Genomic DNA, 25,429 nt, shown 5'->3' on the forward strand with positions numbered 1-25,429 from the left:
TCCAGTTGGGTTACTTTGCTATTCTTGAAATAATATTTGGTATCAAATCTGCTTATTACTTGGATGGGAGATTACAGGAAATTCCAAGTCTGTAGGCTAAATGGGACATCCATCCATCTATCCAGGAAGAAGACAGTGGCAAACTGCTTCCATAGTGAAGAAATTACGTATTAGGGGAAAATATTACACTGCTCTAAGCAAGTAAGCTGTACAAATGTGAACACTGAAAATGTAAAATACATACCTGAAAATGTTTCCAACTTAAATACCATTCTGAAATGGATACTCTATTCCAGGAGTCTTCAAACTTGGCCATTTTATGACTTGTGGACTTCAACTCTCAGAATTCCTCAGCCAACGTGCATGGCTGAGGAATTCTGGGAGTTGAAATCCACAAGTCATAAAGGGGCCAAGTTTGAAGACCCCTGCCCTATACCCTATCTCCTCCACACAGGGAGTAGAGCCCTTTAGTCCAAAACACCTTTAAGACTCGGAAACTCCAAGTGGTTGTACACTGGCTGAGGAATTGTGGGAGTTGAAGTCCACAAGTCATAAAAGAGCCAAGTTGAAGACCTCTGCTCTATTCCTTTAAAAGAGGACACATATTAACAAGTGTGAAATCTTTTTAAAAGATACTCTCTTACCTTCTGGCTCTACCTGTCAGCCTATCTTTCCCTCTGGCTTTACTGCTCACCACCAGCAGTGATTTGGAAACTGATTCAGTGCTGCTCTTCCTGTGTTGTCCTCCACCTGAAAAATAAGCCATATGGACAGATAAAGAGCCAAACAATTCAGAAACAGACTAAACATGCTTTATTCTATGAAACTAGCCTACATAGGATCATTCAGCCCTGCAGATGGCAAGGATAGGAGAATCATATTGAATAAGATGAAAAACATCCTATTTCATCAGGTATCGGGGCTTAGGCTGAAGACTTATGCCAGGGGTCTTCAAACGTGACTCTTTTATGACTTGTGGACTTCAATTCCCAGAATTCCTCAGCCAGGCACGCTGACTGGGGAATTCTGGGAGTTGAAGTCCACAAGTCATAAAAGGGCCAAGTTTGAAGACCCCTGACTTATGCCATAGAAACTATCCCTCAATTAAGCAGATATAAATTTGGGCACTCTCTGGGTGGGAGATCTCTTGGACATGTTCCCTGTGAGTGTGTTCAGATGATACAGCAAACCAAAGAGCCCCTGGTTCAGAAATGTGAAAAATAAATAAATGAAAAATAAAAAAAATCTAATTTAAAGACAAACTATTGTGCCCATGCACACTACTCCAATCCTGCCCAAGGACTTTTCATAGGATAGGCTTGAATTACAAGTCAGTCACAAATCACCCCTTCCATGATTTATTCAGTGGTTTTTTTACAATAGATTGGAAAAAGAAGTCAAGAACAAGCCAGGGAATCATTGTTTCTGACAACAGGTTAAATCAACCATAGCCAACTGCATTGCATTATCTGCATCATCTCAAAGGAAGAAGCCCTGTTTAGAATGTCCAAATACTCTCCTGTAGTAGGGGAGAATGAGACTCTTCTACTATGTTACTGTGACTGATTTGTAGAGTCCTTTGTCAATGAAGTTTCTCAATTTCCCCAAGTTCTTGAGTCTCAAATGGTAGATGTAATGACTGGAAGGACATGTTGCCATGACACTTGGGAATGATTCGTTCTGGGACAAACTGCTGGTAATTGCCATTTTTCCAAATACTGGAGGTGTGGTGAAGCCAACAGGCTTTTCCCCCCCTCTCTTTTATAGGTCTAGGACTGTGAACTGGCCCCCTGTGCCCCCCCCCCCTGAAATTAAGTTGGCCCTATTGCGGATGGCTTTCTGGAAGCAAGGCTTGTTTCAGAGAGTTTTTGATCATAATGATGATGCTACCTAGTTATAGATAGTAATAGAAATGTAACGTTTTAATTTTTATCCTTGCAATAGACATTTTAATTTAATAAATTGCTTTTGTTTTTTTTATCATGGACATTTTCTGTGTTTGTATTAAATTTTGTAAATGATTTGAAGTCAGTTTTGCAGTGCAGTGGTATATAGGATAGATGATGATGATGATAGATAGATAGATAGATAGATAGATAGATAGATAGATAGATAGATAGATAGATAGATGATAGATAGATAGATAGATAGATAGATAGATAGATAGATAGATAGATAGATAGATAGATAGATAGACAGACAGACAGACAGACAGACAGACAGACAGACAGACAAGCAAACTAACTCTAATCCTTATCTACCCTTCTGATGGTAGCATCTGGTGTGTTGTATGTCAGCCTTTTCCCCAGCTACCTGTCCAGTTATGCCTTCACAGGGAGAAAAGAGAGTCTATATACAGGTAGAAGTGATAAATCTTTCTGGGAAAGAAAAAAAACCACTTTCTTTTTTATAGCAGTGGCACAAATATCCTCCAACAATGATGAAGTCAAAGTGCAATAAAGCCACAATGGCAGCTGCATTATCACATTCAAAGAGAGAAGCAATCACAGATCTACTGACTTTTACACTAGTAGCAGTTGATCGTCTTTCCTGGAATCATCCAGGGACTGAATAATGGTCTTATGATTAAATGTCCTCTGTTATGTAATTCTTTTTCAAGACCCCTCTCCTTTTTCCCCCCAAGATAAGTAGCCTATGAAAAGCAGTCATCTTTTGTAGTATACATGAACTTGTTTCTTGGATCTACTCACCTTTCCCATCAGAAGGTAGAGCTCGTAACTGGGACTTCCGGACACTTTTCCCCCCTTGAAAGAACAAAGAACAACATGAAAATCTGTACACTTGGACAAGTTGAGAAAGAGCTGTGATAATAGTGAATAAAGAAAGGAAAGATTTTTGTTTGCTAATACAATATGCCTACATACAGGGTAAAACCTCCAATTTTTCTGAAAGAGTATCTTTTCTTTTATGAATTAGAATATGTACTTTAACCTTTAAATACCACATTTAGTATTCAGCATAGGCTCTGTAAACTATGTCTTCAAATCTTCTCTGTCAAACTAACCACTTTTAATAGCAGCTAAATTCTATACTGTGAAAACAGGCTGATTTATGCTAGCAACCAAGATACATAACTGAAGCATCTCTTTGGAGATCAGGATTTTTGTATTCTAAGAGAACATAGAAATGTAATATTCATCTGATGTTGCTTTCTTTTCTGAAACATTGGATACCTTACTTAATTCCAAAATTAAAGTTATTTGGGTCTTTCAGCTGTAATAAACACTGACTTAAGGTTAAAGTTTCTCTTATATTTATTTTCTACAGAACCACATAGAAGCAAGACTGCATTAGGAATTGAAGCATGGAACTATATGTCCCATCATTGCCTTCTATCTTTTATTTTGGACATTTTTGTGAGTTTTAACTCATATAAAATGTTAAACATATGATTCACCACATAAGATAGGACTTTAAAAAATAAGTAGAATCAGAATCATACTGGCAGTAGTCAAAGATCAGACAGCAAGCAAAGAAAACACTCAAGAACTGAAATGTTCATGATTTCAAAATACTTGAATCAATACTTGACTCAAGTAGTTTTGCTAACCTTTTTTATTCTGGGGACAGTCCAAGACTGGTTTTCCATCCCTTATATCCTCAAACCTGAAAATTAAAAACATAATTCATGAACTTTGACAGATTGATCTTTTGTAAGTATTTCAAAGCCATCGAACACAATGGCATTACAAAACTGTGATGAACTGAATTACAACGGGTTTCATAATATAGTGTTCTGTTCAGACTGTTCTGAACTATTCCAAATCAATTTTATTTAGTCACCATAACTAATAGTCAGGAAAAACCCTTACTGTTATGATTTCTAGTTTGCCATCTAATCTATGTACAAAAATTTGTTGTAGAATCGGAGAGAGATGTTCATTAATAAGAGACCCAGAGAGATTTACAGATTATATAGAAAATAAATTGTGAAGACCTTGTTTCTAAATATGCTGAGATACCCTTTTCTCATTCAATATAATATGGACTGCTGGCAATATAATATGGACTGCTGAATTCAAATCATTAATTCAGGCAGAGACATTGATGTACTATCATCTTTCTCTAGTAATCATAAGCCATTTGCCAGTAAAGATATTCTTGAAATTTGGAGATTTCTTGTTCTACCAGATTATAAAATCTACCAATGTATAATATGCAACATGCAGAATATGTAGAGACTGATATTATTATGGTTGGTTGCACAGTCAGTTAGATGTTTAGATTGGATTTGGCATTTTTATCCACCTCTTGAGTTCTTCCCAAGGACCTGAGATAGATAAAAATTGTTATTTGATGATGTGAAAGGTAATAACACACTATAGAAGCTGTTCCAGGTAAAGTTGCCTTTTGTAATTGACTGATGGTGAATTTGTCAATGCCAAAGGTTTCACTTAAGAGACGAGACCTGGAGAACATCCTGGACAGGCAGAAACAGGACCTCCACGACCTAAGCCATAAAGGGAGATAACATGGAGATAACCTACATGCACTTGGTTTTCTCTACATCCCAAGCCCGTCGCCATTCACCCCTTGCATTCTTGTGGCGGGTGAGTCTCTCAAGATCAATCTGGTCCCGTTCTTTCTTCCATTGCATGTATTCTGACCGTTCTCTCCCAGTCAGGGTGCAGTTTTTCTCTGTTGGGCTCTCCTGGGGAGAATTATCTCTTTCCTAATAGAAAAAATAATGACTAATTAATACGAAAGCATTCCCTGGGTGTGCCAAGTACAAGGTGAAAAGTGTTCTATTGGAATAATTTTTAGTACCAGTATTACTGGGAGCTCTTACTTGATTATATCACTGTATTTATATACCACCTTTCTATTGAGACGTCCAGGTGGTATGTGGAGATTTTTTCCTAGTTTTATCATCACAGCAGCCCTGTAGATGGGCTGAGGTAAGAGAAAATGACAATCATCATACAACAAACTCCATATTTGAATAAGAACTTGAACCTGGGTTTCCTCACTGTAACTCCAACCCTTTACCCACCATGCTACAAAGACTAAGGTTCCCTGACTGAAATGTAATTCCTTCCTTCCTTCCTTCCTTCCTTCCTTCCTTCCTTCCTTCCTTCCTTCCTTCCTTCCTTCCTTCCTTCCATAGCAATCCTGCTATATGAAGTGAAATGAATGCTTGCCAAAAAAAAATTGTTGTTGTTAGTTGCGAAGTCGTGTCCGACCCATCGCGACCCTATGGACAATCTTCCTCCAGGCCTTCCTGTCCTCTACCATCTTCTGGAGTCCATCTAGGCTCACACCTACTGCTTCAGTGACTCCATCCAGCCACCTCATTCTCTGTCGTCCCCTTCTTCTATTGCCCTCAATCTTTCCCAGCATTAGGCTCTTCTCCAGTGAGTCCTTCCTTCTCATTAGGTGGCCAAAGTATTTGAGTTTTAGCTTCAGGATCTGGCCTTCTAAAGAGCAGTCAGGGTTGATCTCCTCTAGGACTGACCGGTTTGATCGCCTTGCAGTCCAAGGGACTCGCAGGAGTCTTCTCCAGCACCATAGTTCAAAGGCCTCAATTCTTTGGCGCTCAGCCTTTCTGATGGTCCAACTTTCACTGCCATACATTGCAACTGGGAAGACCATAGCCTTGACTATACGCACTTTTGTTGACAGGGTGATGTCTCTTTAGTGTGCTGTCTAGATTTGCCATGGCTTTCCTCCCGAGGAGCAAGCGTCTTTTAATTTCTTGGGTACAGTCCCCATCTGCAGTGATCTTGGAGCCCAGGAAAATAAAATCTGGCACTACCTCCATTTCTTCCCCATCTATTTGCCAGGAATTGAGAGGGCCAGATGCCATGATCTTGGTTTTCTTAATGTTTAGTTTCAACCCAAGTTTTGCACTCTCCTTCTTCACCTGCAACAAGAGGCTCTTTAGTTCTTCTTCACTTTCTGCCATTAGAGTGGTATCATCTGCATATCTTAGGTTGTTGATGTTTCTTCCGGCAATCTTAATTCCAACTTTTGATTCATCTAGCCCTGCCTTTCTCATGATGTGCTCTGCATATAAGTTAAATAGGCAAGGCAACAGTATACAGCCTTGCCGGACTCCTTTCCCAATTTTGAACCAATCAGTGGTTCCGTGTCCAGTTCTCACTGTTGCTTCTTGGCCCGCATATAGATTTCTCAAGAGACAAATAAGATGGTCTGGTATGCCCATCTCTTTAAGGACTTGCCAGAGTTTGTTATGATCCACACAATCAAAGGCTTTAGCATAGTCAATGAAGCAGAAGTAGATGTTTTTCTGGAACTCTCTAGCTTTCTCCATGATCCAGCGTATGTTAGCAATTTGATCTCTAGTTCCTCTGCCTCTTCGAAATCCTGCCTGTACTTCTGGTAGTTCTCGATCCACATACTGCTGGAGTCTAGCTTGTAGAATTTTAAGCATAACTTTACTAGCATGAGAAATGAGTGCAATGGTGCGATAGTTTGAACATTCTTTGGCACTGCCTTTCTTTGGAATTGGAATGTAAACTGATCTTTTCCAATCCTGTGGCCACTGTTGAGTTTTCCAAATTTGCTGGCAAATTGAGTGTAGCACTTTTACTGCATCGTCTTTTAAGATTTTGAATAGCTCAGCTGGAATACTGTCACCTCCACTAGCTTTGTTGTTGCTCAGCTTTTCTAAGGCCCACTTCACTTCACATTCTAAGATGTCTGGCTCGAGGTCAGTGACCACCTCATTGTGATTATCAGGGACGTTAAGCTCATTCTTGTATAGTTCTTCTGTGTAATTTTGCCACCTCTTCTTAATCTCTTCTGCCTCTGTTAGGTCCCTGCCATTTTGGTCCTTTATCATGCCCATTTTTGCATGAAACGTTCCTTTCATCTCTCCAATTTTCTTAAAAAGATCTCTGGTCCTCCCTATTCTATTGTTTTCTTCTATTTCTTTGCATTGTTCATTTAAGAAGGCATTCTTATCTCTTCTAGCTATTCTTTGGAATTCTGCATTTAATTGGGCGTATCTTTCTTTTTCTCCCTTGCCTTTCGCTTCCCTCCTTTCCTCAGCTATTTGCAAAGCTTCCTCAGACAGCCATTTTGCTTTCTTGCATTTCTTTTTCTTTGGGATGGTTTTGGTTGCTACCTGTTGTACAATGTTGCGAACCTCTGTCCATAGTTCTTCAGGCACTCTGTCTATCAGATCTAATTCCTTAAATCTATTTGTCACCTCTACTGTATATTCAACAGGGATATGATTTAATTCATACCTGACTGGCCTAGCGCTTTTCCCTACTTTCTTTAATTTAAGCCTAAACTTTGCAACAAGAAGCTCATGGTCTGAGCCACAGTCAGCTCCTGGTCTTGTTTTTACTGACTGTATAGAGCTTCTCCATCTTTGGCTGCAGAGCATATAGTCAATCTGATTTCTGTGTTGACCGTCTGGTGATGTCCATGTGTAAAGCCGTCTCTTGGGTTGTTGGAAAAGAGTGTTTGCTATGACCATCGTATTCTCTTGACAAAATTCTATCAGCCTGTGCCCTGCTTCATTTTGTACTCCAAGGCCAAACTTGCCTGTTATTCCCATTATCTTTTGGCTTCCTACTTTAGCATTCCAATCCCCCATGATGATAAGGACATCATTTTTGGGTGTTAGTTCTATAAGGTGCTGTAGGGCTTCATAGAACCGGTCAATTTCACCCTCTTCAGCACTGGTGGTTGGGGCATAGACTTGGACTACTGTGATATTGAATGGTTTGCCTTGGATTCGAACTGAGATCATTCTGTCATTTTGAGGATTGTATCCCAGTATTGCTTTTCCTATTTTTTTATTGACTATGAAGGCTACTCCATTTCTTCTGAGGGATTCTTCCAAAAAAAATAGGCAATGCTATATTTGCATCCATTTCATATCAGTTTAGAATGGTCTTCCACAATCAGGCATTCTCTAGTGCGGTGTTTCTCAACCTTGGCAACAATGAGTTGTGTGAACTTTAATTCATTCCAATTTTTATTAAAGGTTTTTACAGCAATAATAAGAACTAATGCAAGAGAGAAAAGGAAAGAAAAAATAAAAGAAATAAAAGAAAAATCTAAAAATGCAATAAGAAAAAATTAGGAGACAAAAAGAGAAAGATATAAAGAAGCAGATTCTTATAGACTTCACAGCAGTTATAATTACAATTATATTTTAACTCCTCTCTCTAAAGTTACATTGTGACTCTCTTCTTTTTATATCTATTTATCCCATTTAATCATCAAAACCATAACTCAAAGTTCATTGTGTTCATTTTATGCAAAAAGTCTGTAACTGATAAAAGTAAACATTGTCTTTTCTCTAATCAAAGAAGTCAGTTTGTCCATCTGAACAGCACTTAATTTGTCTTTAGTTGGTGTTTCCCCTTTTTATCTTTCAATTTAATAGGAGATGGCTAGTTCAAAATATGACACAGTTCTTAAAATGTGGAACATTGAGTGTTCAGCAAATAAATAGTGAGGGTTTTATAAAAGATCATTGCAGTACAAAACATACTTCATAGACATGCTAAGGCAATATAATTCAGGAACTACTGCACAAGCAGGTAGAAAATTGTGATATCTGAAATAATGCAGTTTTCTCCTGCCTGTCTATCTATTCATCTGTCTATCCATAGGCTTTCGAGCAACCTACTGTAGTATTTATAGACTCTGAGTAGCTTACAATGATCAAAATACAAGGTTAAAATATCTAATCCTAACATGTAATAATGGGCCACCCATAGGATAGGCTGATTTCCAGTTCTGGGCACCACAGTTCAAAATTCAAAATCTCCACAATTCAGAGGAAGACTTCCAAGATAGTACCTGGAAAGGAAGTCAATAAAGAATTGTTAAAGGATTCAGGTGTTTTTGGGCTATAGAAAGGACAACTAAAGGAGATATAATAACTCCCTTTTTACGACCCGATTTATTCTCTACTACCTCAGAGAATCCATATTAGAGTCAGTGAGTTAAAACCTCAAGGAAGTAGATAGGATGAACATCAGGAGAAACTTCCTGACTATATATGCTCTCAACCAATGAAACAGACTGCTACATAACCTGTTGTCCTTCACAAACCAAGGGTGGATGATCATCTGTCATGAAATGCTCTAGTAGATCCAGTGCTTGCTTACTTATTTACTTTTATTACGATTACAAATAATTCAAAGAGGTGAGTATATGCCTTCCTCCTTGTTCCCTGTGAGGAAAGTTGAAGTAAAAGAGAGTGCTTAGCCCAAAGTCACCCATCTAGCTTTAATGCCAAAGGTAGGACTAGAACTCAGTCTCCTGGTTTCTAATCACTATATCGAATTGAGTTTAAAAGCGTGCCTTTTAAACATACAAAGTGGTAGTGCTAAAATATATAGCATGACCATTTCAGATTGACATATAATGTATATTCAGACATCAATTAGGTTTTTGTAGGTATGTAGTAAAAGATATGTAAAAAGCAAGCATTTAAAGAATTCATTTAAGACACACATTGACAGATTTTCCTTTTTATAGTTTCTAGTCCCAGTTAAATTCACTGTTTAGATTAATGCTTTTTAATTCCCAAATTGGATCACTGACTAGTAATAGTTATTTAACTCACTGAGAATTCACCATAGGGAGTCTCTGAGGTAAAGAAATATGTGTCATGATTTTTCAAAATTAGGAGCCTAACATACCTTTCCTATCCTGGTAGCATTCAATTATATTGTATTACAGTCCCCATCTCTCATATAATGGGAATTGTAGTTTATCACATCTGAAAATTTTCACATTGGGAAACGCTATCCTAAAATAAAAAGGGTTTATTGCCCGAGTTCTCTGTTATGAACTATACAAAAATGTATACTTAAATAAGTGGGACTTAACTTGCACTTCCAATATATATATTAGAAGACAGGAACAACATTCACAGGTGTGGCCACACATGGCTACACACAGCCACGTCTTTAATCTAGCAGGGACCGAGGCAATTGCCAGCAACAACACTAAAGGCGGCCGCTTGTTTAAGGAAGCTTGGTTTTCAAACCACTCCTCTATCAACCGGAATATAGACCTCCCCCCTGCATACCAGGCACTAAGAAATTGGGAAGAGGAACGACGTGTGCGATATGAAGATAAACAGCGCAAGCATTCACAAAGTACCTCATTGTATCAAATCCAAGATTGCACCAACACACAACCACCCTGCAATGTTGAACACAGGGAAGAAGAGCAACAACCATTTAAGACCCCTGGCATGAGAACGTGAGCAATGACCAGAGCTATGGCTACAACACATGGAACTATCAACAATTCACTTTTAACAACAGATACCCAGAGACAACTACACCCCCCAAAAACGGATGTGCGACAACTCAAAGAAATACGGCAGACCTCAACAAACAGATCAGTGACACGCTCCATGAGCAGAGTGCAGACACCAACAGTATAAACGCGATTTCCCCACCCCAGCATCTCCATCCTGATGACATTGGCAGTTAGCCAACAAAAGCTTGAATTTTTAGCAATAAAAACTGTTTTAGTTTTTTAATTCCATCCCAGTGTTCATTTGTTTGTTAATTTTAACATGCCTGAGATTCGCATTTTTAATCTTATCAAGGAATATATACAATTCTTGTTACTGTTAATACATATACAATTAAATATAGACATCTTCATCACATTTTGCTGGTATTATACATAATATAGCGTCATTTTGTTATATCTTTTCTAGCCAAAACATATCTCAGATGCATTTGCACTTAAAATCCGTTTGTTCTATCAATATCCTGTTTTTCCTGCTTTTTTATTTTAATTTTCCGTCAATGTTCAAAGTATCTCTATTGCTTATAATTTTCTCATAATAAATTATATTTGGGTAACCAAAAGCTTCCCTTATTCAAACCCTTTTAGAATTTTCATATTTCCCATCTCATAACAAAATATAATATTCTAGTTACAAATCTATCCTTCTAATTATAATAATACTTTTATTTCTAACAGTTATCTATTTTCTTAACCTTATTCAAACATCTGATCAATAGTATAATATTCCATCTAAGAAAACCTTTATTTTCTTCAGTCTTACTCTTCCTTTGCCAAATAACTTTCTAAATCAGTGCATTTGAATCATCAAGTAATTCTTCCTCTGTTTTTGTATATATTGTTTGGAATGAGGAAGAGAATTTGACTGAAGTATTTTTGGAAGAATGCTCAACCCATTTATATTCATTAAATAGCTTCCATCCTTCTCCTTCAGTTTTTCTTTTCATTTCTTGTTTGTAAATATTCAGCATTTCTGCTAACAGCTTTATCATCCGTTTGATCAGCTCTTCTTCCTTATGTGTTCTGAGAACTTGACAAGTAAGATATCTTTTCCATTTCTGGTGTTATCACTGCATCTTTTAATTTTTCATTTGTCTGTATCTGTCTGTTAATTCCTTCCTTTAGGTCCTCCATCTTTGGATCCAATTCTTCTAATTTTCCTTCTGTTTTTTTGGGTTACTAGTTCCTTCTTTGTAGTCATTGTCTGATTTGTAAGTTTAGGTTTGAAAATTGTTCTTTTATCTCATTTGCGTTATTTTGAGTCTCATCATGAAATAAAACAGTTGTCTCTTGGATTGATTTCAACATAGAAAGAATTATTTTCTGAGATTCGTTAACATTTTCTTGTTGGTATATCAAGCTGGGGGTTTCGGAGAAAAGTGTTAAAGATGATTGTTTACCATTTAAGGCTAAGTATGGAACACCTATTTTGTTGTTGTATGTAGTCTTTATAGTCCAAAAGGGTCCCCAACACAGATAAGCAGCCCAAGAGATTTTTCCCTTTTCCCAGCTGCAGTCTGCAAAAGTGAAAGTTTCCAAGAACAACAAAGAGTCTTATCTAAGTCCGGGCTTTAAGCCAAATTTCCTTTAAGCATAATAAATTGTAGTGCTGTGTTTCACCAATAGATGTCATTAACACAGTCTTCCAGCATTTCAAATCCAAGCCTATTTTACAGATTTTCAAATATCTTTTCTAAAAAAAGTCTCAAAGGTACTTTTACTTCTGAAATTTCAAAGCTATATGTCTGTAATAATTCCAAATTGATCTTGTAGTTTTCTCTATTTTCCCCCAAAGCAATTAATTTGCTGCTTTTCTTTTCCTGAGGCAGCGAGGCAAAAACTTCCCTTCCCTCTCTCATCAGGAAGGATTCTTTGCTTTGGACATTCTTTTTTCCAGGAGAGTAGTGTTAAGGTCATAAAAAGAGGATAAAATCTCACCCAGTTCCATCCATGTTGCTCAAAAATTGCTAGTTAGTCCTTATCTTTGGTTGTCAGCAGCTTCTGACTGGCCACACGAATGTAGACAGTCTTTCCCCTGCCAGTTTGGATGGCTTCTTCAGATCCAGAGAAAGGGCTGCCACCCCTCTGCAATTGACAAGGGTTCCCTCATTCTTGGTCGCCTCTCTGGGGTGACTTTTGACCCTTTTTAGGGTCCCCAGCGGGGCAAAATCTAACATGGAAGACGGAGCCCCATCTCCAGCATCTGTTACGCTACAACACCTAACCAGAAGTCAAAACTAAGGACACTTCTTACGATATCAAAATGATAAATTTAAAGTCTAAATGGCTGGGCCTACTTTGGAAATGTTTCAGATCTTGCACATGACACATCCAAGGACAGATGTAATTAAAGTGGATTTCCCAAACTTTTCAGAAAAATAATTTCAGCCAGATTGTTTCAGTGATACTGGCTGCAAGTGGAATTTGAACCAGAAACTTCACACACATTTAACTATTCTATTGCACTTAAATGTACATAGCCAACTTTTTCCACTGTAGGGAGCTCAGATAGCCCTGTGTACTAAACACCATCAAGTACACAAGTACACAAGACAGGGCAATGTTCCTTGTGAAGATAATTATGTGCCAGCCTCCAGTAGCCTTGTGATTTATTGTTGTAGCAGCTGAATGCTAGACTTGCTGAAATGTTTAAAGACTTTAGCAACAACAAAGGGTGAAAAAGGCAACTCAGAACAAAAAAAGAATGTATCCGAAGGAAAAACCATCAACACAGCAAGAGTTTGCTGTAATCCATTAGAGGTTGGGGCCAACCAGTAATTTTCTGGTCTATCAAGTCAAGAATATCCAGTAGAGAGCCAAATATACAGCTTGTCTTACAACATTATTTTCCCATGGGTAATTCAATATCCCATCTCTTTCCCCTTCGAAGGCTGCCACCCCCACTTTTCCTCCAAATAAGAATTAATCTTCTATTTTATTGCAGATCAAAATAGATGGGAGGAAAATTAAAGACCAGGAAACCTGTTTCCAAGGAGACCCACCTGTGTGGGTGGGCCAAAAGGAAAGGAACACGAAGGCTTCACTTCGCTACCAAAAGACAGAGCGGTGCCTGACAAACTGAGCTATATGTGCTTGGGGAAGGAAGAGGTTTAAGATCCCCATTTGAACGATTGGAAAAACCCGGCTGGCTTTACAAGCCCCAAGATAAGTTTATAATAAGACTCCCTCTGGCATCTTGTTTTCTGTCTGTTTCCTAATTGTTTTTTCATCATGTTACATCTGCAATACCTTCCCTGCCAGACTTGGGGAGTTTAGAGAGCTAGCAAGCAGCATGAGAAATAAGAGTTATATTTATAGCATAGAATGAAACTTTTGTTGCAGATGTATAAAGACCCACCTGGGAAGAGTCAGTTTGGATATTCCAAGTCTGAAAATAAACCATTGTTGTTGTTGTTAGTTGCGAAGTTGTGTCCGACCCATCGCGACCCTATGGACAACGTTCCTCCAGGCCTTCCTGTCCTCTACCATCTTCTGGAGTCCATTTAAGCTCACGCCTACTGCTTCAGTGACTCCATCCAGCCACCTCATTCTCTGTCGTCCCCTTCTTCTATTGCCCTCAATCTTTCCCAGCATTAGGCAGCCCAAAGGCCATCTCTGACTTAATGATTGCAAACACAGATGGTACTTGATCAGCTAGATTAAAATGGTTCATTTTGTAGGCACTTTTCCAGTCCTCTGGTAGTTCCCTGGTGCTCCAGGATTTTTGAAAGATACAGTCCAGTGGTTCTGAGATCATGTGGCCATTCTCCAAGTAAAAAAAAATTGACCAAGTTGCTAGCCATCACTATGGTATATTTATGGGAAATTCATAGTTGAACTATATTCATGCTTTGGTGATGTTTCTTGGCACAGGTTATTCCCTTTTGGGTTCCCAACAGAAGAAGAGGAAAAGAGGAGGCAGGAATGTCTATGGCAGGGGTAGGCAACCTCGGCTCTTTTATGACTCATGGACTTGGCTGGCTCAGGAATTCTGGGAGTTGAAGTCCATGAGTCATAAAAGAGCCGAGGTTGCCTGCCCCTGGTCTATGGAGATTCTCAGTCATCCAGGTTATGGTTATCTCAAAGGTGCTTTTTCAAAAGGCAACTGGACTTTGCTTTTTTTTTTCTTTGTTGAGGAAGACTCAAGAAGCTCCTTCAATTCTGACGGTTTAATCTCTGAACTGAAGAAGCTTCTTGGACAAGAAGCGAAATGTCTTCCTCAAGGAAAAAACAAAATCTAGCTGCCTTTTGAAAAAGCACCCTTGAGAGGAGGCAGGAGTATTAGGTATGTTTGTCACCTTGAGTTATATATTTTAAAAGGGAGAATAAAAAATATCTAGTAACAACAATAAAAGAAGACAATCAGTCCCGCTTAACTCTAATTGCTGGGGATAATAGAATAAAGTGCTCCCTTCCCACAATAAGCCAAGGATTGGGAGATGTTTCCTTTAAATTGTGACAATTGCAACCATTTCTGATGGCTTCCACCTTCTTTGCATTTGTATCTGAACGGCATTGCTGTAACCTTCTCTTGCAGTAATATTTTTTTCCCTATAGAAAAATGGAGAGCTGTGCCTCCAGAGACTGGAGGCATCTCTGTGTGCAAGCACATTCACCAAGGTCCAGTATAAAAGGGATAGGAAATATAGGTTGCTGTTGGGTGAGACAATATTTGTTTATAGAACACACCAGCATTAACTTTCAAGGGGTTTAGAATAGGAGACAAATATTTTTTGTATCCACCTACCAGGCTGGATGAGAAATAAGGAGCACTCCAAGTTTATTGGAAGGAGGTCTCTGACAATGATGGGAACAGGAGAGTATCACTGTCAGGAAAGGAGATGTTTACCTTTCAGCTCAGCTTGGCCACAGCTGTGCCTGCTCGGCCATAAGGGAGTGAAATTAGCGGGCTTCGTTGTACTCCTTTGTCTTCAGCTGGGACAGGCAAAAGAGCTCATCTGCGCTGGCTTAATGAGTCACCATCTCTAGGAAAGGGAGGGTGATTCAATTTCTGCTCAGTTAATTAAGAGCATTGCTTGGCTCACAGGAGCCAGGTTCTCCCTCTGGGTTCACCAGCCATAGTCCTCGCATGCGGAATCCAGTTTAGTTTTCTTTGTTGAGTCAATCCCAGCATGTCAGATCCAAGAAAGCTTTATCATAGCTGTGAGAAGGAATGGTTGCATGCTTTGATGGCACAGGAAAGGTATTCTGCTGGTTGTACAAAGAGTCTCAGCCTGCACAAAATCTCGCAAATGAGCCTTTTATTGTCCTTCAGTTGCTAAGGTGAATCAAATCTCAAATTGACCGAATGAAGTGGATCCTTCCCTTCCTGGAACATCTTGGCTGCAGTGTGGTTAAGTTAAAGAGTTGGTTTGGCAAGCATTGTCCTCTAGACAAAGTGTGGAACTGTGACACCCAGCTAAGGATATCTTATCAATGGTCATACAGTGCATTTTGCACCCTCTGGTGGACTTGTGCTGAATGGCATTGTGACAGCCTGAGCTAATAGCTAGCTGGGCTGAGGACTGATTTGGTGAAAGGGACCAGGAGCAGACCTGTAATATGCTCAGAAGCCATCTCAGTCTAGGCTGAATTCTGTCACAATCACTTAGACCAGGAATCTTCAAACTTAGCCCTTTTATGACTTGTGGACTTCAACTCCCAGAATTCCTCAGCCAGCATGCCTGACTGAAGAATTCTGGGAGTTGAAGTCCACAAGTCATAAAAGGGCCAAGTTTGAAGACCCCTGACTTAGACTATAGCTTTTTCTTCTCATCCATTTCTCACTAACATATTTATTATGGGTAACTACTAGCAACACCTTTTGGTATTGTCCATGGGGTTTTCATAGCAAAAATACTGGAGTGGGTTGCCAAGATCATGGCATCCGGCCCTCTCAATTCCTGGCAAATAGATGGGGAAGAAATGGAGGTAGTGACAGAGAAGAAATTAAAAGATGCTTGCTCCTGGGGATGAAAGCTATGGCAAATCTAGACAGCACACTAAAAAGCAGAGACGTCACACTGCCAACAAAAGTGTGTATAGTCAAGGCCATGGTTTTCCCAGTTGCAATATATGGCTGTGAAAGCTGGACCATAAGAAAGGCTGAGTGCCAAAGAATTGAGGCCTTTGAACTATGGTGCTGGAGAAGACTCCTGCGGGTCCCTTGGACTGCAAGGCATTCAAACTGGTCAGTCCTAGAGGAGATCAACCCTGACTGCTCTTTAGAAGGCCAGATTCTGAAGTTGAAACTCAAATACTTTGGCCACCTAATGAGAAGGAAGGACTCACTGGAGAAGAGCCTAATGCTAGGAAAGATTGAGGGCAAGAGGAGAAGGGGACGACAGAGAATGAGGTGGCTGGATGGAGTCACTGAAGCAATAGGCCTGAGGAATGTTGTCCATAGGGTCGTGATGGGTCAGACACAACTTTGCAACTAACAACAACAAGTAGCAACACCAGCTTCATTTGTGCCCATTTTGTAAGAAAATAGAATACACAATGGTGCTTCAGGTGAGCATTTTATAGCTAGAATTTTGTTTTGTTAATCCAGGCATGTATATATATATATAACTAAAATGAACCCATCATTTGATGGGTGATTTCATTTGTTGGATATGTATGTATATGTACAGTATATAAATGCTCCACAACCACCCCATTCACTTGTTCCAATTCTTGGAGACTGCCTGATTAAGTCTGGAGTTTTTTGGCAAGATTTTTCAGAAGTAATTTGCCATTGCCTCCTTCTTAGGGCTGAGAGAAAGTGACTGTCCCAAGATCACCCAGCTGTTTTGTGACTAAAGCAGGGCTAGAATTCACCATCTCCTGGTTTCTAGCCCAATGCCTTAACCACTAGACCAGGGGTCCTCAACCTTAGCAACCTTAAGACTTGTGGACTTCAACTCCCAGAATTCTGGGAGTTGAAGCCCCCAAGTCTTAAAGTTGCCAAGAGTGAGGACCCCTGCACTAGACCAAACTAAGTTTTAAAAGAGGTGTTTTTTAAACTTACAAAATGGTAAAGCTAAAACCCATAGCATGATCACTTTAGATTGACAAATCTATTCAACTTATTGACATCAATAAGGTTTGACTAGCTGTGCAGTACTATCCGGCTCAATGAGTACTGTGCTGTCATGGTAAAAAAAAGTTAATGAAATAGGACTGGGGAGATTCAGATTCAAGTCTACCTTCAACAATAAAAGTTCATAATGAAGCTTTGAGACAGTCATTCTCAGCCCAATCTGCCTCACAGTGCAATTTAGTGGGGATAAAATGATACAATATCCCATGCCTCAATAAAGGTGATGATAATGATGATGATGATGATGATGATGACCTTTCTAGAATTCTGTAAATTGGCATCATTTTGCCCATCAAAAACAATATAATCAAATCTAACTGTATATAAACTAATGGATGGTCTATCTCAGTGTTTCTTGGTAACTTTAAGAAGTGTGGACCTCAGCTTCCAGAATTCCCCAGCAAGTAAGCAACATGTTGACTAGGATATTCTGGAAACTGAAGTCAGGTTGAGCAATACTGGTTTATCTACTCACTGTCTGATCTGTTATTGGCCACAATTACACATGATTTATAAAGTGAAAAGAAATGCAGTGACACAACAACAAAAGTAAAAATAAAATGGGCAAACTGAAAAACGCTTTCAGACTCAGGTGTTTCTGTAGAAAAGAAATATTATCACCTTCAATTCACCTTCCACCAGTACAACAAAACAGAAACATTCTGGTTAAATTCATGGTTACATACCTGGGGAGCAAAAGAAGCCAAAATAAGGTACTTTCAAATAGATCCTGCACATATGTGTGAGAGTAAACAAAACTGAATGGGAGGTTCGACGCTCACCTTTCTGAGGTGTGCAGTCTTGGGAAGGTTGTCTTCACCAGCCCATTTCCTCTCTGTTGTTTTCCTTTCATCTGTCTAAAGAAATAAAGAAGGGCAGTCTCATTTATTTTTTTCAGAAACAGAGAGGCTTCCATAGACCTGGAGAAAGTCCACAGAACTTGCAAGAAAAGCTCAACAATTTCTTTTTAATTAGGAATGGGTGGAACAAAAGGGATCATGGAAGTTATTTCATGAATTTATCCAACAGAGAAGAAAGTCACAGAAGAAGAAAACAAGCAAGGTTCTTGCAAATCCCTTCTGTTCCAGGCTGCTGGCAGAAAGGAAGAGTAGGGCTGTAACTAAAAGTTTGGCCTTTATCTACCGTATTTTCTGGCGTATAAGATGACTTTTTAACCCATGAAAATCTTCTCAAAAGTCGGGGGTTGTCTTATACGCCGGGTGTTAGGGTTAGGGGCAGTTTTATTGTCCGATGTTACAGGAAAAACCAGAGGCAACACCCCTCCACACATACACACACGCAGCCAACCTCGGCAGCTCATTGATAGGGGGGAGGAAGGGGGAGGGAATCACAAAATCGCTGTCCGTTGTCGAGCCCTGCGGGCCCGACACTACACAGGGGGTCTCGTTCCAAAAACAATCCCTGCTTCACCTACTCACACCCCCCCACACTGCACACGGCTCGCTCCATGACCTGGCACTCTGACAAAGGTCGCCCGTAATCAGTAAGCCCGACTATCAGCTGATCGTCGGTTCCTGGCTCTGCAAACCCGATGACCAGCTGCTTCACGGCGTTTGCATGCGCCTGCATCGCAGGGCTTTGCTGAGGACCCCGCAGGCACTCAGGACAGCCCAGTCTGCCTTGCCATACAGGGAGCCTGGGCACTACAAAACATGATACCTGTTCCCTTGCCTGCCGACGGACCTGTGCCGGGACTGCATGCTATAGCCTGCGCGCTGGAGGCAAGGGCCGGCTGTTTTCCGTCGGTGTCAGATGGACCAGAGCCGGGGACTGCTGGAGGGCGGCCCTGGGACGTGTGGACGAGCCCGCTGGAGCCAGATACGGATGAGGGGAGGCAGTTGGTTGGAGAGGGATAGGCACACACTGGGAGCATGTTAGCGTTTTCACCCGGGTTGGGGTAGAGGGGGTTTGGAGAAGAGTCACCCAGGATACTAACAGTAGCAAGGTTTACAACGCTGAAGTTGTCGAGAGTCGGAAGCATGTGGAGGTTAAAGAAACGCAGGCAGGTTCTGGATGCCGGAAGTGTACTTTGTACATTGCTAAGCACATTGATTTGTGCTTTACATTGTAAGCTGCCCTGAGTCTTCGGAGAAGGGCAGGATATAAATGGGATTTTTTAAAAAAAAAATTGCGTACTACTGCTCGGATCGTCTTGGAGACAGGGAGGACTGGGCAGGCAGGGAGGGAGAGCTGACCCACCCAATCCAAGCAGACTTTGTATGCAGTGGGGTAGTCTTATACGGCGAGTATAGCCCAAACCCTATAATTTAACAGGAAAAGTAGGGGGTCGTCTTATACGCCCAGTCGTCTTATACGCCGGAAAATACGGTATATCAGCACATTCACTCAAAAATGCATACAGAGAAAGAGCTTCTGCATAGCATTAAGGCAATATTTTTTTTCACTGTTTGATTTGATTCACTAGTTGAAAAACACTTTTAAAATCTTGGACATAGTAACTTTCTACATTTTTCACAAGGCTAAATGGTGTTTCCAGGTATCGACCACGGGGCCAAATGGGGTTTCCTAGGATTTGGAAGATTCCCAGATAATCCCAGATAATCAATGGTGGCCACAGTATCAAAGATAGCACCGTGCTATCTTTATCAATTGAAATTGTAGACATATGCCATTTCAGAGTCTGCTATAATATTGATTATTCTTTGTTGACTATTATCGCTATTGATGATAATGTGCTGAGTCAGGCAGATATATAAAAATTAGATAAATGTTTTATCTCTTTGATAAAACAGTTGAACAAATCAACTGTTACTTGGAGGCTGCACAGCCAATAAGAAAATTAAAATGCCTTCATTGGCCATATCCTCCCAACACAATTATTAATTAGTTCATCTTATTGCTAGGCTAGAAAAAAGCACCAATTTTAAAGAGATCCATGGCTGAGATCTGAATGGCAGGGAAGGAAGATTCTGTTAGCTGGCTGGCTGGCTAGCAGGCAGTAACAGCAGTGAAGAAAGGATAGCAGCAAATTTATTTACAGGTGCTGAGCCAGAAAAACAGGTTGAACAGGCAGGGTGGGACAGCGACAGCCAGGAAAAAGGTATTTGTGTGCTCAAGATGTCCTTACATCTGGCAGCACCTCTGCAAGCCTGCTCCATCCCCATATTTCTATGGCAAGGTTGGCAGTGTGTATTTGCCAAGGTAAAGATCGAGTTTCTGCACAGTCAGCTGCTGGTGAAGACATGTAATTTTCTTCAAAGCATACTATGGGACTGCAGTGTAGTTGTTATTCCTATTCCTGATTGGCTGAGATGCTGAGCATATATTACATTTTGCGCCTTGCAAGAGACAAGAAAAATCAACATCCTTCCTACCCTAAAATTAATAAATCAATACAATAAGCTGGTTCAAAGCCCACTACATAAAAAGTCTTCCTAATTTTACATCTTTCTTATAATTTTTACATCCTGGTTGAAAGCTGCATGTGTGTCAAATCAATCCCTCCTTGAGCTTTATATCTGAAAACTAAAATACAAAAACCCCGTAAACTCCCTGGAGTTTTTTCAAAAAAAAGAAAAGAAAGAAAGACAGGATGCTGAGAAGATGAGCAAACTGAAATGAATAGGTTTTACTCCTGCTAATTGCCTGGGACCCTTTTATCCAAACATCAAAGTTCTTACATAAATAGACACATAGAGCAATTCCACAGTGGAAATTCCATCTCCATCCACCCTCTCTCTATCATAAAGTATAGGTTTACATAATGCTTGATTTTATTGTACAATTTTCTTACATTTGCAGCAAAACTACATCACAACATCCAAATTGTTAGAAGAACAACGTAGAAGGGGGGGGACAAGGAAGAAAGACAGAAGATGACACTGATTTGCATATATGTTAGCTTAGCCCTATCTAGACCGGGATGCCCTGCGTACGGTCACTCATGCGCTCGTGACCTCTCGTTTAGACTACTGCAACGCTCTCTACATGGGGCTGCCCTTGAGGACCACTCGGAGGCTCCAACTGGTACAGAATGCAGCCGCGAGAGTTGTGTTGGGAGTCTCCCGATACTCCCATGTTACACCTCTGCTCCGTGAGCTGCATTGGCTCCCAGTTGTCTTCCGGGTGAGATTCAAGGTGCTGGTAATGGTCTTTAAAGCCCTACATGGCATGGGTCCGGAGTACCTTAGGGATCACCTGCTGCCGGCATCAACTTCCCTCCGCCCTGTGCGCTCCCACAGGGAGGGCCTCCTCAGGGTGCCACCGGTCAGAGAATGTCGTCTGGTGGCCCCCAGGGGGAGGTCCTTCTCTGTGGGCGCGACGGATTTGTGGAACCGTTTGCCGGTTGAGCTCCGGATGGCGCCCGACCTTCGCTCCTTCCGACGCGATCTGAAGACCTACTTGTTCGAACAAGCCGGCCTGGCCTGATGGGGATGGGTTTGGATTTCAATATTGTTTTAATGTATTTTAACTTACTGTTGTTAGTTTCTGGGCACCCTGTTTAATCTCTTTTAATGTTCGTATTCTTGTATTTTTATATGTTTGCCCTGTTCACCGCCCTGAGTCCTTCGGGAGAAGGGCGGTATACAAATAAAATTATTATTGTTATTGTTATTGTTATTATTATTATTATTATTGTTGTTGTTGTTGTTGTTGTTGTTGTTATTATTATTATTATTATTATTATTATTATTATTATTATTATTATTATTATTATTATTATTATTATTATTATTATTATTCCAATGACCAATATGCCTATTCTGTCCCTTCTTCAGATTATTATTAGTTCTACTTTAGAATTAAGAAAGTGCTCCTTGTTTCCATCCAGGATATCAGCAGATTGTCAGTTTTTAATCTACTTCTTCTGGGTTTTTTCCCCACGGTAAAGCATCAGTTAGTAGAGGATTGTACTAAAGTCAGGGTTTGCTAGGTTCTGGGGCTCCATTAGAGTACCATGATTTGGGATTAATATAATGGGTTGCCAATTCACTAGAAATGTCATGTTCTTTTAATAACAAGTAGGGAATCGGCAACCAAAATTTTTGACAACAGAGAAATCAGCCTTGTTAAGCTACCAAGTCTGGAATTATAAAGATGGCAGAACTTTTGAAATGGTGAAACTGACCTATTTGATCGGGGAGAAGGCAACCAATACTTTGATAAAAGGTTGGAAATATCTTATGGTCTTTTGCTGAAAATGGCACAAAATGAATGGGTGAGTGAGAAGATATGAATGAGAAGGCTTGGATTCTATATAAATGGTCTTACGGGAGATGTGTGGTTAGCATCCCTCAATGTTATCTGGATTTCATTTTGATTTGTTGGTTCACATGTAGGCTAAATCCATGTTTTATCTGGCTTCTTTGGAAAACACAAGAATTGGGGATGAGTGTCCCCATCAGTGAGATGGTCTACACCATCTCAGGATAGGAGAAATCTTGCAGAAGGTGGTTGAATACCTCTTTTGAATGAGAACTTCTGCCTGGATCCAATTAATCAAGCAACAGGAAAAAAGTTGCCTCCTGGTGAGATGGGCCAGAATTTGTTTGTTTGTTTATTTGCATGAATGAATGATTGATTGATTGATTGATTGAATGAATGAATATAAACAACAAATGGTAGAAGTATAACTACAGAATCCTGATGATGAGAAAACAAATGATTTAAACCCTTTTCAGGGAGGCCTAGACATTCAGCTAGAACTGCAGCGGTTATCCTATGGATGATCTCTGTCAGGAACTTGATGGGATAGTGTACCTCTCCTATTCCTCTTTCGGCAGTCTTTCATATTACAAACTATGGTATCCTTTAGAATGCCTATGAGAATTAGAAATTAGGGACACAATTTTGCAGTGGTTTCTTTCCTTCCCAAATAAATGATAGCAGTTATAGGGGGGGGGGGAATGTCAATCTCATTAGACAGATTAGACCATGAAATCAACTTCATAGGATGACTAAAGCTAATTTTATTGACCATGGTTATTATAACAGAATCTTAGAAGTCTGACTGTTCTGATCTTGATAAATAAAATGTGTTCAGCACTTATTGAAAATTGCAGTAAAAGTGATCAGTAAATAAATTGGTGCTAATTAATCAAGAGCTGTTTACCTTAAGAAAAATCATACTGCATCATGCAGATACAAAATCTCAAAAGTCTGAGAGTCAGGTTCTGAAGACAATGCTCCCCTTGCAGGTCAGGGACATATTGCTATTGCCTGTTGCTAGCTCTGTCTTACGAGTATTCATCCATCAGAAAAGTTCCACGTTGCTTCAACAATTCAACCATACAACTCACCGTGGCCAACTCATCATGGTACAAATTTCCATTGGCCAACTCAACAGGATACAATTCGCCGTGGGACAAAGTTGAAGAAACAGTCAAATAGAATCATTTAAGAAAGGATGCCAAAGGAGGGACAAAATAAAATGTGAACAACAAAAATTAAAATAATTTTTTCCATTATTTTAAATAATTCAATTGAATTGTTGAATTGTCCTGCAGTGAGTTGGCCATGGTGAGTTGTCCTGTGGTGAGTTGTCCTGTGGTGAGTTGGCTGTGGTGAGTTGGCTGCGTCCCATTCCGGCCTCAATAGTATGGACAATAGCAGTTTCTGTGAAGTGTTTTTTTACTGTGTAAGCCGTAGCTGCAGCAAGCCCAACTAGACACAAAGCAGGATTCCTGGCCTTTTGCGCCTCCTCATTTTTCTCTTTGCCAGCTTTGTTTTGTTTATCTAACATATTGCAATTGTCTGGCAGAGTCTGTACAGTGCTAGGTTACACGTAGCCTTACATGAAAAGGGCAGTTGCTGCCAAATGTACTGTTTATATCCCTTTTAAACACCAGGATCAAATGCTTCTGTTCTTCGCCCCAGGAGCCCTGGGCTCAGGGACAATGGTTCACTGTTGCTGGGAAAGTGCTAGCCATTAGGGAGAGCCCTGAGCTGGCTCTCTTAGCTGTCTCTCCCAGCATGATTTACACTCCTTGATTCAGTGTCTCCATTTGATTCCCAGCAGGTCCATCAGACCTCTCCCCTGAGAAAATAGTCTGGTCCATCTGAGTTGTATAGCTCTGCAGGCCTCTCCATTCAGCACGAAACATTTTTTTCTCCCTTTTCAAGCAAAAGGGAGGCCAGGGTACTCCCCACTGCCACTGCAGGGCATAAAGGACACACACACAACCTCTGCTGCTCTTGGGTTAATCTTCTCTGTCAGCAGCATATCACTTAAACTTCATCCATTTCAGGCAATCTTAAATATGTCTGGAAATCTTGGCCCAGGAAGCATAAACTAATACACTCTTTAAAAAGTAGCATTCTTAAGACACATATTCTCAGAGCAGAATCTTATGTTGTAACCTACTATGGTTTGAGACAGTAAATTGACTGTTGCTATTACCCACTACAAGATTGGCCTTCTATGGAAGTGAAAGTAAAATTTGGAACTTGAACAAGTGGAATAGAAAAATTATTGATGCTTTTGAATCTTTCTGCTGGAGAAGACTCCTGGGAATACCATGGGGGAAAAAACACCAAATACCAAGAAAGTAAAGAAATGAGTAATCAAATACTGTAAATCAGCCTAGAATTCTTGCCTGAGATGCTAACGACTACACTCAAACTATCCTGCTCTGGATATATTATGTAAAGAGATACAGAAGCTCTCTGGAGAAATCTATAGTACCAGAAAAAGGAAAAGAAAAAAGGGGAAGAGGACCACCAGGACAAAGTGGGTGGATTCAATTGCAGCAGCAGCGGATGAACTGTTGGAAAACTGAATCCCTGTAAGAAGAGATCTGGTTGGTTGGCTGCTCCACTAATGAATCCAGAAGAGAAAACACTCTCTCTGAAAAGTAGCCCCATAATTTGGGGATACTATTCAAGTTAGGACTACTGCCATAACTCTGCTCTAAAGGACAATGCTGGAGACAGAACATTGTGAAGAAAATCTATCTATATGATCATTAAGGGTCGACACTGTCAGTCAGTCAATCATGATAAGTGTAGAACTATGTCTCCTGATAATAACCATAAAATGTCATTTAGAACAACTCTGCTTGAGGAATTTTTAAACTTTTA

At 40.0% G+C, this 25,429-nt stretch overlaps 1 protein-coding gene across 1 annotated transcript in view; it reads right to left on the bottom strand.

The window, feature by feature from the left end:
* The window catches only part of CCDC9B (coiled-coil domain containing 9B), a gene marked incomplete at both ends in the record, with an annotated part of 56,074 nt that overhangs the window by 9,017 nt on the left and 21,628 nt on the right, over positions 1 to 25,429 (bottom strand). The window contains 6 exons of the mRNA XM_081325127.1: positions 645 to 750; positions 2,712 to 2,765; positions 3,572 to 3,627; positions 4,509 to 4,693; positions 18,001 to 18,054; positions 18,151 to 18,225. Of these exons, the coding sequence (XP_081181253.1) occupies positions 645 to 750; positions 2,712 to 2,765; positions 3,572 to 3,627; positions 4,509 to 4,693; positions 18,001 to 18,054; positions 18,151 to 18,225 (530 nt within the window). The remainder of the gene's footprint in view (positions 1 to 644; positions 751 to 2,711; positions 2,766 to 3,571; positions 3,628 to 4,508; positions 4,694 to 18,000; positions 18,055 to 18,150; positions 18,226 to 25,429) is intronic.

The sequence above is a fragment of the Vipera berus genome, assembly GCF_964194415.1.
Source record: "Vipera berus genome assembly, chromosome: 1".
NCBI classification, from domain to species: Eukaryota; Metazoa; Chordata; class Lepidosauria; order Squamata; family Viperidae; genus Vipera; species Vipera berus.